The sequence below is a fragment of the Hyalella azteca genome, unplaced genomic scaffold (assembly GCF_000764305.2).
Source record: "Hyalella azteca isolate HAZT.00-mixed unplaced genomic scaffold, Hazt_2.0.2 contig17278, whole genome shotgun sequence".
Lineage (NCBI taxonomy): Eukaryota > Metazoa > Arthropoda > Malacostraca > Amphipoda > Hyalellidae > Hyalella > Hyalella azteca.
In genome coordinates, this window is record NW_025947067.1 from 118,684 (window position 1) to 132,390 (window position 13,707).

The following is a 13,707-nucleotide window of genomic DNA, read 5'->3' on the forward strand; positions in this document are numbered from 1 at the left end:
GAGTAGATGAAGAGAGCAATGAGTAGATGAAGAGATCAATGAGTAGATGAAGAGAGCAATGAGTAGATGAAGAGAGCAATGAGTAGATGAAGAGAGCAATGAGTAGATGAAGAGATTCGCGATATAGAAGAAAGACTGTGCCCGTGATATGAAAGAACGTGTCTGTCATATGCGTGTGAAGTGTGATGACAAGTTGGACAAGTGTATTGCTATACAGCATATATGTAGTGTGAATATCTATACACATAATGATGGTTGCGATAGAACACCTACTATATATATACTGAATATAAAATTATACTGAAATTGAGTACATACATAATGAATGAGCTGCTGCTGCTGCTGCTGCTGCTGCTGATGATGATGATGATGATGCTCGGCTTTGTTCACACACACACTCTTTACAATTATTAATTTCTAATTAATTGCAAATCGGTAAAGTGGCTAACTAAGTGCAGCCTTTGTTCGTCCTTTACAATTATTAATTTCGATAATTGCAAATTGTTAAAGTGACTATAACTACCTACCGCATGGGCGTATTTCCTGAGTTTTAATAGATAAGAATAAAAATATAGCAAGTCAATGAAGAATCCATCTTTATTTCAAAAAATTTTGTGTGCAAATTCAATTTTTGTTCTATTTTGCACGCACACAATGGCAGTTTTGTGGCGTGAATATCACAATAAATATTCTTTTCTTGTAGCCCATGAGTAACGATTTTACACGCCACACTTAGGGCAAATGTTCCACATCACCATCCCCCATCCCGCACTATTGCTCCACAAACATCACTATCACTCGGATAATGACAATAATGATGTTATCCTGCACCATTGCTCCATAAACATCACTATCACTCGGATAATGACAATAATGATGTTATCCTGCACCATTGCTCCATAAACATCACTATCACTCGGATAATGACAATAATGATGTTATCCTGCACCATTGCTCCATAAACATCACTATCACGCGGATAATGACAATAATGATCTTATCGCTCACTATTGCTGCTCGCTGAGAGCCGAACGCTTCATTTTACGACCGAGTTAACTGATTGAGTTAATGAAGCGCGTGAAGCGTGAGATGAAGCGCACGACGCCGCGTGATTGAGACGTCACGTCGCCGACGCGCGTCACGCGTCACGCGTTAGTCGCGCTCCTATTGCCTGCCGCGGCGTAACGTCGCGTGTAACGCCAGCGCTTAGTGCGACTTTTATGTTATAAACAACTGTAATAAAACATCTGTAATAAAACATCTGTAATAAAACATCTGTAATAAAACATCTGTAATAAAACATCTGTAATAAAACATCTGTAATAAAACATCTGTAATAAAACATCTGTAATAAAACATCTGTAATAAAACATCTGTAATAAAACATCTGTAATAAAACATCTGTAATAAAACATCTGTAATAAAACATCTGTAATAAAACATCTGTAATAAAACATCTGTAATAAAACATCTGTAATAAAACATCTGTAATAAAACATCTGTAATAAAACATCTGTAATAAAACATCTGTAATAAAACATCTGTAATAAAACATCTGTAATAAAACATCTGTAATAAAACATCTGTAATAAAACATCTGTAATAAAACATCTGTAATAAAACATCTGTAATAAAACATCTGTAATAAAACATCTGTAATAAAACATCTGTAATAAAACATCTGTAATAAAACATCTGTAATAAAACATCTGTAATAAAACATCTGTAATAAAACATCTGTAATAAAACATCTGTAATAAAACATCTGTAATAAAACATCTGTAATAAAACATCTGTAATAAAACATCTGTAATAAAACATCTGTAATAAAACATCTGTAATAAAACATCTGTAATAAAACATCTGTAATAAAACATCTGTAATAAAACATCTGTAATAAAACATCTGTAATAAAACATCTGTAATAAAACATCTGTAATAAAACATCTGTAATAAAACATCTGTAATAAAACATCTGTAATAAAACATCTGTAATAAAACATCTGTAATAAAACATCTGTAATAAAACATCTGTATTACATCTGCTCTGTAATGCGTATATCTGCGCTCACTGCGCCTCAGTCTAACTGCGCTCACTGCGCCTCAGTCTAACTGCGCTCACTGCGCCCAGTCTAACTGCGCTCACTGCGCCTCAGTCTAACTGCGCTCACTGCGCCTCAGTCTAACTGCGCTCACTGCGCCTCAGTCTAACTGCGCTCACTGGGCCTCAGTCTATAAACGCGCGCTGATTTCGTAAGCTCCGTGAAATGAAACGCTTAACAGCGCGTGCCTCCTGCCTCCTGCCAATCTTGACCCGTGCCTCCTGCCTCCTGCCTCCTGCCTCCTGCCTCGATCGTGCCTTTTGCCACGTGCCTCCTGCCTCTTGCCAATCTTGACCCGTGCCTCCTGCCTCCTGCCTCCTGCCTCCTGCCTCGATCGTGCCTTTTGCCACGTGCCTCCTGCCTCTTGCCAATCTTGACCCGTGCCTCCTGCCTCCTGCCTCCTGCCTCCTGCCTCCTGCCTCATGCCTCCTGTCTCATGCTAGTTATATCCCGATGACTTCATTGTAGTCGTTATTGTGTCGGGATTAATTTCTATAGCCAATATTGGCGATGAACATTACGAACCTACAAGCATTGCTGAAGTTACTTATTAATTCAGAATATTTGAAATAATGTTCTTCAGATGATGCCATTAGGATGATGAAACAATTTTTTACAATTTCTGGTCACAGTGATTTAAAATAAACATTGTTGCGCTCATGTTGTCATAACATTTTTCTTGATATTGAAGTTTTAATTCTTAATCTTAATTTAATTTTTTAATTTTACTTTATGCAGCAATTTCTTCCTGCACTCATGAACTTGGAATAAAGAGTTTAGATTTGCATATACTTTTAAGGCATTAAAAGCGAGTGTATGCTAATAAGGCATTAAAAGCTAGTGTAGTGAATGAACAACTGTTGGAAATTTTACTATCATGCGAGGTTCGGGAGTGCGTACGCACAGATTGATGTTCAGAATTTAATATATTCTAAAATACTTACATTTAATATATCAAAACTTTTATAAATTAGTGTAACTGATAATTTAGGCACTGGAATTGTAATTATTTTGTAAGTTTTATTCGATTCTTTCCTTCTTTCACTACATATGCTTAAACTTACATATCATTACTCATCTGTCCTTGATTTGAAGGGAATTTTATTCACTGAATATGTTATTACCTTAATTTAATTAGTTTGCTTCAAAAAATTAAATATAAATAGATTAATTATCTTTGATTAAACTGAAGGTCATCATTTTACCCGTAAAAAGTATCACAAGATTATACGTCTAACCACCACGACAACAAAATTAAATTAGCAATAATTGAACTATATAATTAAACATATAACTTAATTAGTTTATCAGTAAATCTGTAAATAACATGGTCGCCTAACTGCCCCCCATGCAGATAATAACAAGGAAATGTCCCGGCTGTTGGAGCGAGCGCAGGAAGCCAGAAAATTCCCCTAAAATCCGATCGCATTATTAATCTTTTGCTGTTTAACTTGTACACGAGCCATCGAGTGATGGACGAGGCCGCTGCGGGTGGTCACAACTGACCATTTATTGGCCACTTAGGCCAGCCCTGTAATGGAACCGTTAATTCTGGCCAACTTCCGCCGGCATTGTGGCCGCGCGCGCCATTTGGCCGAGCAAATTGCCACAAGTAACGCAGTGGGGCCGGCGTGCTGGTGCGTTCTGTGGCATGTGTGGCGTGTGTGGCATGTGTGGCGTGTGTGGCATGTGTGGTATGTGTGGCGTGTGTGGCATGTGTGGTATGAGCGGCGTGTGTGGCGTGTGTGGCGTGTGTGGCGTGTGTGGCATTTTCCGTCCATCCATTTCCGTCCAAAAATTGCGTTTCCATGGAATTTCAATTCTTTTTTAATTATTCAAGCATTAACTATTATTAAGTATTTATACGTTTAAGCGGTTCAAAGATAAACCGTCCATCTCTTCATCACCGCCGTCCATCTCTTCATCACTGCCGTCCATCTCTTCATCACTGCCGTCCATCTCTTCATCACTGCCGTCCATCTCTTCATCACTGCCGTCCATCTCTTCATCACCGCCGTCNTAGGTGAGGGCACCTTCTCTAGAAATAGGTGAGGGCACCTTCTCTAGAAATAGGTGAGGGCACCTTCTCTAGAAATAGGTGAGGGCACCTTCTCTAGAAATAGGTGAGGGCACCTTCTCTAGAAATAGGTGAGGGCACCTTCTCTAGAAATAGGTGAGGGCACCTTCTCTAGAAATAGGTGAGGGCACCTTCTCTAGAAATAGGTGAGGGCACCTTCTCTAGAAATAGGTGAGGGCACCTTCTCTAGAAATAGGTGAGGGCACCTTCTCTAGAAATAGGTGAGGGCACCTTCTCTAGAAATAGGTGAGGGCACCTTCTCTAGAAATAGGTGAGGGCACCTTCTCTAGAAATAGGTGAGGGCACCTTCTCTAGAAATAGGTGAGGGCACCTTCTCTAGAAATAGGTGAGGGCACCTTCTCTAGAAATAGGTGAGGGCACCTTCTCTAGAAATAGGTGAGGGCACCTTCTCTAGAAATAGGTGAGGGCACCTTCTCTAGAAATAGGTGAGGGCACCTTCTCTAGAAATAGGTGAGGGCACCTTCTCTAGAAATAGGTGAGGGCACCTTCTCTAGAAATAGGTGAGGGCACCTTCTCTAGAAATAGGTGAGGGCACCTTCTCTAGAAATAGGTGAGGGCACCTTCTCTAGAAATAGGTGAGGGCACCTTCTCTAGAAATAGGTGAGGGCACCTTCTCTAGAAATAGGTGAGGGCACCTTCTCTAGAAATAGGTGAGGGCACCTTCTCTAGAAATAGGTGAGGGCACCTTCTCTAGAAATAGGTGAGGGCACCTTCTCTAGAAATAGGTGAGGGCACCTTCTCTAGAAATAGGTGAGGGCACCTTCTCTAGAAATAGGTGAGGGCACCTTCTCTAGAAATAGGTGAGGGCACCTTCTCTAGAAATAGGTGAGGGCACCTTCTCTAGAAATAGGTGAGGGCACCTTCTCTAGAAATAGGTGAGGGCACCTTCTCTAGAAATAGGTGAGGGCACCTTCTCTAGAAATAGGTGAGGGCACCTTCTCTAGAAATAGGTGAGGGCACCTTCTCTAGAAATAGGTGAGGGCACCTTCTCTAGAAATAGGTGAGGGCACCTTCTCTAGAAATAGGTGAGGGCACCTTCTCTAGAAATAGGTGAGGGCACCTTCTCTAGAAATAGGTGAGGGCACCTTCTCTAGAAATAGGTGAGGGCACCTTCTCTAGAAATAGGTGAGGGCACCTTCTCTAGAAATAGGTGAGGGCACCTTCTCTAGAAATAGGTGAGGGCACCTTCTCTAGAAATAGGTGAGGGCACCTTCTCTAGAAATAGGTGAGGGCACCTTCTCTAGAAATAGGTGAGGGCACCTTCTCTAGAAATAGGTGAGGGCACCTTCTCTAGAAATAGGTGAGGGCACCTTCTCTAGAAATAGGTGAGGTCATTAGCTATAGGAATGGTCGAGTGGATTTTAGATGAGTGTCTTTTTTTTTAATTGTTTAGAAATGGTCGAGTAAATGCTTGTAGCACTGCAGGTCAGTTGCAGGCTCAATTCACTCGTCAACACATCAGTTTCTCAGTAAAAGATATGCTAGAGATAAGACTTGTATCTAATCAGGACATGAGACAGCTTAACACTTGCTTATTCACTGATAACAGTGCATGTCTTGCGCTCTCTCTATGTTACTTTAGTAATGCAATAATGTCATAAATCTTAAATTATATTGTTAGTTAAAATTTATTACGGTCGAAAAGTTATTTACGTTTCGTTTTCTGAATATTCTAACGCACCAATATATCTAACATTCAGTGTATGCTCGATAAATTGGAAATTTCGGCAAGACTTATTCAAGCATTTGTAAACCATATCATTTAAAGAGTTTTCATATCGCACAGTCTAATTTTAGATTTAAACCTGCACGTTTGACCGCATGATAAATCCCCGCATAATTACTTTTAATTCGGCAGGGTAACTTTAAATTTAGTCAGCTTTGGTCGTACTGTAAATTTGGAGCTGTTAAAGTGAAGAGGATTTATTCAACAATTGATACGTTGCACTGCAATATGAAATATCTTAGACATATTATAATGTAAAATGAACAAATTCATATATACTCTGAGTATCTCAATACTTTAGACCAAACTACTGCAAGAAGGATTTAAGAAGACGTTAAAATATATTTTTCGTTATCTTAATCTGAATCGAGACCCCGGTTTAGGAATGGTATGGCATTTATGCCCATAAATTTTTGGCGAAATATGTCATCGAGCGAACGACTTCGCCAAAATTTACCAAAAGCCCAAAAGAATTTGCCCCATCACCAAAAAAACAGAAGTACCCCATCATCAGAAAATATTTATTACATCACCAAATAAGATGTAATCCGTCACCAAAAATTATTTACTCTTTCACTGAAGAAAATTTGTCCCATCATCAAAAAGAATTTACCCCATCACAAAATTGGTCACTTACATTGCTGAAATTTTCCAGCGTATGTCCCGACATACTTACATTACGGAACTGCCACCGTAAGTAATAAAAATAAAAATGAAAATTTATATTTCTAAAATTCTAATAAATAGAAATGGTATACCAAAATTAAGGGAAAAAATTTAGTGAATTAAATGAATTATTACGACTTTTATTTTATAGATGTCTAACATATCATATTTTAGTAGCTGGATCATTGCGTGCTCGCGCACGATTTAAAAACACGAACAAATCAATTTTAATTTCTTTCCTAATTTGAAAAGCAATTTGCAGATACCCAAATTAACTCAAATTAACACCTCAATTCTAATTAACGAAAGAAGTACAAAGTTCAATAAATCTTCGCACATTTGCCCGTAGGTCATGCGGTACGAAAATTGATATCGTGACGTAGCAAAAAGATTGAGCTGTCACAACTGACACGTACACTGACAACTGAACGATGACAACTGAATGATACACTGACAACTAAATGATTCACTGACAACTGAATGATACACTGACAACTGAATGATACACTGACAACTGAATGATACACTGACAACTGAATGATACACTGACAACTGAATGATACACGTCAGTGTCATGTCACAATTCCTGGGGCCGTATTTTTTTTTTTTATTTTATAAGTTCGCAACTCCGCCAGCCAATCACTGAAGGCTTTCCCAGCGAAGCCCACCAATCGCAGACGAGAAATATCCCGCTACGTGTACTTAGGCTGCTGCGTATAATTAGGCTGCTGGGTGTAATTAGGATACGATTAGGCTGCTGGGTGTAATACGCTGGGTGTACTTAGGCCTCTACGTGTATTTATAGTCACAGTCTGCAATACTGTGCATCAGTCTGCAATACTGTGCATCAGTCTGCAATACTGTGCATCAGTCTGCAATACTGTGCATCAGTCTGCAATACTGTGCATCAGTCTGCAATATACGTAGTTTGCAAATCGATTACAGTTTATTTACTAAAGCTTAACTGCATCCTGGGTAACTTTTAACAATATTTCGCGGATTTGTTTTGTTATTCAGGGTATTCATATACTGTAAATACTATTACTATACTTCTATGTGTATAAATACTTTTTGATAAATTTGTATTCTCTAAATACCCTATGACAAGGTATTTGTATTCTATAAATGCCTTATGACAAGGTATTTGTTTTCTATAAATACCCTATGACAAGCCATTTGTATTCTATAAATACCCTATGACAAGGTATTTCCATTCTATAAATGCCTTATGACAAGGTATTTGTAAGTGACGGTTCTGGCAGGTAGTGACGGCTCTGGCAGGTAGTGACGGCTCTGGCAGATAGTGACGGCTCTGACAGGTAGTGACGGCTCTGGCAGGTAGTGACAGCTCTGGCAGGTAGTTACGGCTCTGGCAGGTAGTGACGGCTCTGGCAGGTAGTGACGGCTCTGGCAGGTAGTGACGGCTCTGGCAAGTAGTGACGGCTCTGGCAGGTATAGTGACGGCTCTGGTATCCTTATCTCATCAGCTGTTACATGCATCAGCGTACGCCTGTTGCTGAATCACAACTGTTATCTGAGTAACTTAATAATCGTTCGCAGAATTGTTTTGTTATCTTGTACGCTTGTTCCCCCGCCACCAGTTGTCTAACGCCGCCACTTTGTTCCCCCGCAGGTACCCCGACCTCAGCGCCAGAGAGGAGATTTCGCTGTGGCTGAGTCTCAAGGAAGCTCAAGTCAGGGTGAGTTCCGGAAAATTATTTTCTGTAGGAACTTCACGTCAATTTTCACCGTATTTATGCTTCAAATGTCGAATTTCCTCTTCATTCAAAACTTGCAAAATGATAAAATGTTTTATTACATGTTTTATTACAAAAAAAAATTTATTACATTAATAGTTTACGCCGGCACTCGTGTTTTTCACCTCCATGACGCTTGAATAGTTAATAATATAACTTCTCTTTTTGTTCCAAAAATTATCCAGTAAAGAAACAAATTAACCAATTTTGTGGCGCTTCCATTTCGATTGCTTGAGAAAGAACTACCCAAATATTTTTTCTCGGTTTTAACCAAAGGTTTTATGAAAATATTGTTATTGCTGTCGCAGATATGGTTCAAAAACCGGCGCGCGAAGTGGCGCAAGAGGGAGCGCCACGTGCTGACGTCAGGCATGCCGGGGGACCTGAAGGGAGGATGGGGGGCACAACTGAACGGCTTCACATGGGATGATGGTTTGTACTCAGGCTACTCCACCTACAACAACTGGGCTAAAGTTACCCCGCCAGCCATCGCCGCCAAGAACCTGCCCTGGGGCTTCAACAGCGTCAACATGAACCCGTTGATTAGTCAACAACATTCTGCGATGACGCCCATCAACTGCTTCCAGACTGCGGGCCAGACCGCTTCCAGCGGCATCATGCCCACGTCCATGTCGTCTACCCTGGGCAGCTGTGGGACCCCCTGCCCATATCCTGCACCCACTTCTCCCTACATGTACCGGGACCAGCCTGGGGCCATGTCTTCCTCAATTGCGTCCCTAAGGCTCAGGGCCAAGTCCCATTCCCCAGCATTCACATACTCGACAGCGGGTCCAGACTCTCGCTCTTCTTCTGTCGTGGACAACACAAGCTCTTTCTTCCCGGCCTCCACCCCTTCTTCGGATAAATTTTCATGTATGAATAGCGTAATAGCGTAACTTTTTTGATTCCCGAGGCTCCTCTTCCAATGGTACGGATTCTCAAGAACTGTGACGGCGTCCGTAAGTCCGAAATCGTTTAGCTTGGGTCTCTCTTTTGATATTGGTATGCATAGTTTGTCTTTGAACTTTGATTGACTCAAAGTTTAAAATGTTAGAAATTTTTGTGAGCTTCTTGTTCCTAAGTGTGATTCTTGAAATAATTACGACATCGTAATTCCCATTCAACCAATCACTAAAAACTTCTCGGGCTGAATTCGCTAATCTCAAAAAGGAAAACCCTAATTTACGACGAACGCAGCGCTTACGATCGCCTTTGAATCGTGTATGAAAGTCCAGCCCCTGGTCTCTTGGCTTCGCTGTACACACGTTGTTGTTCTCGCTTTATTTCATATATTATTTGATTGATCATCCCAGTACTCACTCTATTTTATTAATAATCGGCCGCTGGCAGTGATTCAAGGAAGACATGAATAGTTCAGAATAAATATTCTATATAATTAGCATCACGAAGTCGTGTGTTTTGATTTCATTTTCATAAGAAAAATATCCATGAACTTCAGCAATGGTCACAAGTTTTGAAACATCAGTCGGGACAGTTTTCCCAACTCATGTGAATAAGTCATCAACTAAAAACCTAAGTGTAGTTTATACGCGATACTATTGAAAGTCATTCATTAGTGCACATATTTCATCCATGGATTAGTAAATGTTAATCTTACAAGACGCTTCTAGCCGTCACATTCATGTGCAAACTCATTCATCGCGCTGCTTAGATTTTGAAATAAAATGTAAATAATTTCGGAGCGCAAAGTGAATCAATGAGTAAATATAAGTGTATTATACCCGATGTGTTATGCCTCTACTTTAGCTCTTAGTTCGCATCATGCTAGTTTTTTGATTAAATAACTCGTGTTGTACAGATTATTTATTCCTATCAGGCATTTGAAGTTGAAGTAACGTTGATTTAGCGTCTATGTTTCAACGATATCAACTCGTAATCAACGTTGTTTCCGCGTCGTTTACCTGCTAGGATTAACACTAGAGCAGACGACCGATGTGCGGGCGATTAAATCGTCTGAGATGAAACTCTGGTGCTATGAGTCAGTATTGAGCGCTTTAATGGTGCATTAATAATAAAGAATTTGAATGAGAGTTAATGGACTTTTGATACCCTGATCGAAATTATGATAATTTTTATATCTTGAACTCTTCAATTAGCAGAAGAAGGTATGGGCTAAAAATTAAACCTCTCCAAAAATTATTGATAAACGTTTTAAATTGTTACCGCTCTTATGAATGGAACCGGTTAAGGTTGATATAATTTAGTTAAAATTGGGCGTCTTTGAAAAGTTGTTGCTTTCGTTTAAATAGTAATAAAAAACGACATATAAAAATGATATAAGTATTGCGTATTCCGATAAATGATTAATGTCCTTTTATTAGTTAGTAATGGCGTCAAGAGTGCATGGGTATAGTAAAAACGCGCCAAAATCACTCGGTTATTGAATGGTATGTAAACTATCATGTTATTTTAGGCTCACTTCGTTGTGCTGCAGCAGGAAAAATCTTCTTTCTTCAGAGATCGAATGAATATCAATTACCGCTCGTATTTGTTTGAGTTAAACGCGGCTCAAAATAGTGTAAATGAATCGAGATTTAGGTAATCTGTTCGCGCATGAAATTTAATGAAATTCTATATAATTTTGTACTTATTTCTTTTATTCGTTATTGCTCTCAAACCCATGAAAACGCACAAAAAATTCTTGCATATAAAATAATCAATTTTTAATGAAAGAAGTGCATGATTAGCAGTCGATAGCAAGGCTTTCGGGGTTTTAAAGCCAAAACCATGGTTTGAAAACCATAGAATAAGGGGGAAGACTTGCTAACTCTCGTGTTATTCATTTTAATATAATCCTAAATCCTGTAACGAACCAAATCTCGAAATTATCTTCTACAGGCATAATGTTCAAAGTTTGAAGTTTTGTAGAACTTTGAAGCAATTAGCAGTGCTACTATATATGCCGTCAGGTAACTGACTTATGATTAAATTGTAGTGAAACAACTGATTATTAAGATTTACCAAGCAAGCTTTTTTTCTATTTTGTTGATTTTATTGTAAACTTTTATAAAAAATTTAAGCTTTGAAACTGATTGGAATTAAATCAGCCACTATGTTATTACGGTGAACAATAAATCAAAGGTAGCCATCGATATTATGACTTCCATTGCGTCACGGGAGTCACAGCCACGAAAGTCATAAGTCGGAAATTTTATTTTTTTTCGCAAAAATTAACCCATACGGTCCATTCGCGCCAAACGTGATGTTAATAACGAGCTCAAAAATTCCGAAAGCAGTGATTTCAATACCGTGTTGAGAGTGAAAATAACTTATACCGGCGACAAATAATTGAATTAATTATTAGTGAAGCAGTATGAAATGTTAAATTATTACCAATGTTTGAAATTGCAATATTCAATAATTATAATTCTGAGCTTAATATTCGTAATCCTTTGGGCCGCCGGTGCATGCTGACAATACTGAAGTAGGATATGCACAGAGGAGGATATAAAGGATATATTCGCCATCCTCTTGCTAACTCAAGAGGATAACGAATAAGTCATATCGAATTATTAACTAGCCATTAATTTATTGCTACAGCTACAACTTTCATATTTTCTTTACAAATATAGGCTTTCATTTCTAGTATACATTGAATTGCCGATTTGTCAGAGAAATCATTATAAAAGACTCCCTTACCCATGCAGAGTATGAAGCGTATTTCATGTACATATATTCAATGTAAAAACGGGTCTCTTTCTTTCTGAAATAACCTCTGCCTAAGGCCCATATTATTCTACAAGTGCCAAAGGATAACTTTTCTTACAACTGTACAGTTGTCTTGACTTATTTAAGGGTTTGAATAATATGTTCATTCTTACAATTAAATATAAAAACTGTACAAACTGAAACTGGTGATGTCAATGTTGGGTTATAGATCTATCTTTCTGTTTATTGTACAACATAGGCAGGTTGCGAACGTTGCCAAGTTGCTCACATGTGGCACATGTGGCACACGTTGCTATGTGGCTCCACTGACTATACATTGTACAGTAAGGACGGCTACAACGTTGCAAAGCTGCTCCTGCATTCCCACTGACTGTACAGTGTGGTAGGCTGCGACGTTGCAAAGTTGCTCCTGCCTTGGCACTGACTGTACAGTAGGGCAGGTTGTAGCGTTGCAAAGTTGCTCTTTCCTCACCGCTGACTGTACAAAAAGGCAGGCTGCTACGTTGCAAGGTTGCTCATTTCTTGCCGTTGACTGTACAGTAAAGCAGGCTGCGACGTTGCAAAGTAGCGCATTTCTTGCCGTTGACTGTACAGTAAAGCAGGCTGCTACGTTGAAAAGTTACTAGCTCACGTCTTGCCATTGCCGGTAGAGACGTGAGACATTGCCATGGCGCCAGTCGTGACGCTTTTCTTGTCATTTTAACTTATTTTTCGTAAAGGTCGCCCAACCTTTAACCTGTGCGTGGGTGCTGATCATTATTTGTCTCTGATTTTTAGTAGTGAAGTTGTCTGTAAAAGTCTTCCTCGCTGAGAAGGCTTCAGTCTCCTTCTGTGGAGGTCTGTAATGAATTCACAACAAATCTCTTCCATTGTTGCATCTTTTATTAACCTGATATCTAATAGATTGAACAATTGGCACGTATTTGGAATCATATTTTCAAATTAAAAAATTTTACATTCCACCATAGTCAGTAACATGAAAAAATAATTGTGACCTGAGTTGCCAGGTAAATTTTGACCATATATAGACCAACACACTCAAAATAATGGAAATTGTGATTGTAGTGACAGTTTCTCTCTGGTGTAATTTTAGTAATAAATGTTCCATTAATTCGTGAGTGGGCATGGACAATATAAAGAGCAGTATCTCGGTAATCTCTTCACTCCACAATCGGGTTATACGATTATAAGCACAGATCTGTGGGATCAGGCTAAGGTTTTATTGAACCTCGCGTTGTCAAAAGGAGCCACATAGCGAGCTGTGAGCTGTAGCACCCATGTCGGGGCATAGGGCATCGTAGTGCATCGCTGCTTCCTTGTTGACTTTAAACCATCTCAGGGCTCTGTCTAATTAAAGGTTAGTATGCTAAGACGTTCCTCGACCTAATACGTTATTACCGACTTCGCATCCAATAGCAGTAATAACAAATTATATTCCTAGTCTTCGTAAACTCACTACAGTTTATCAATCATGTGATCTTAACGGGTAAACTTATTTCCATCCATAACTAATAGTATTATAATATTACTCCATAATATTACAAGTCATATTGATTAGATAGTGAACTGATGACTAATATTACTCGTAATTCAAGTTTTATGTAATTTTCTCCATAATTTGAAAGCGATAAATAGAACGAACCAAAAGTCTATCTGAAATCAGTGGCC

The 13,707-nt window shown here is 39.1% G+C and overlaps 1 protein-coding gene across 1 annotated transcript in view; it reads left to right on the forward strand.

The window, feature by feature from the left end:
• LOC108671774 (pituitary homeobox x) overlaps positions 1-12,911 on the forward strand; it is a gene marked incomplete in the record, with an annotated part of 24,796 nt that extends 11,885 nt beyond the window's left edge. The window contains 3 exon segments of the mRNA XM_018159349.2: positions 4,131-4,150; positions 8,226-8,292; positions 8,658-12,911. Of these exon segments, the coding sequence (XP_018014838.1) occupies positions 4,131-4,150; positions 8,226-8,292; positions 8,658-9,245 (675 nt within the window).
• Between the last annotated feature and the right edge of the window lie 796 nt (positions 12,912-13,707).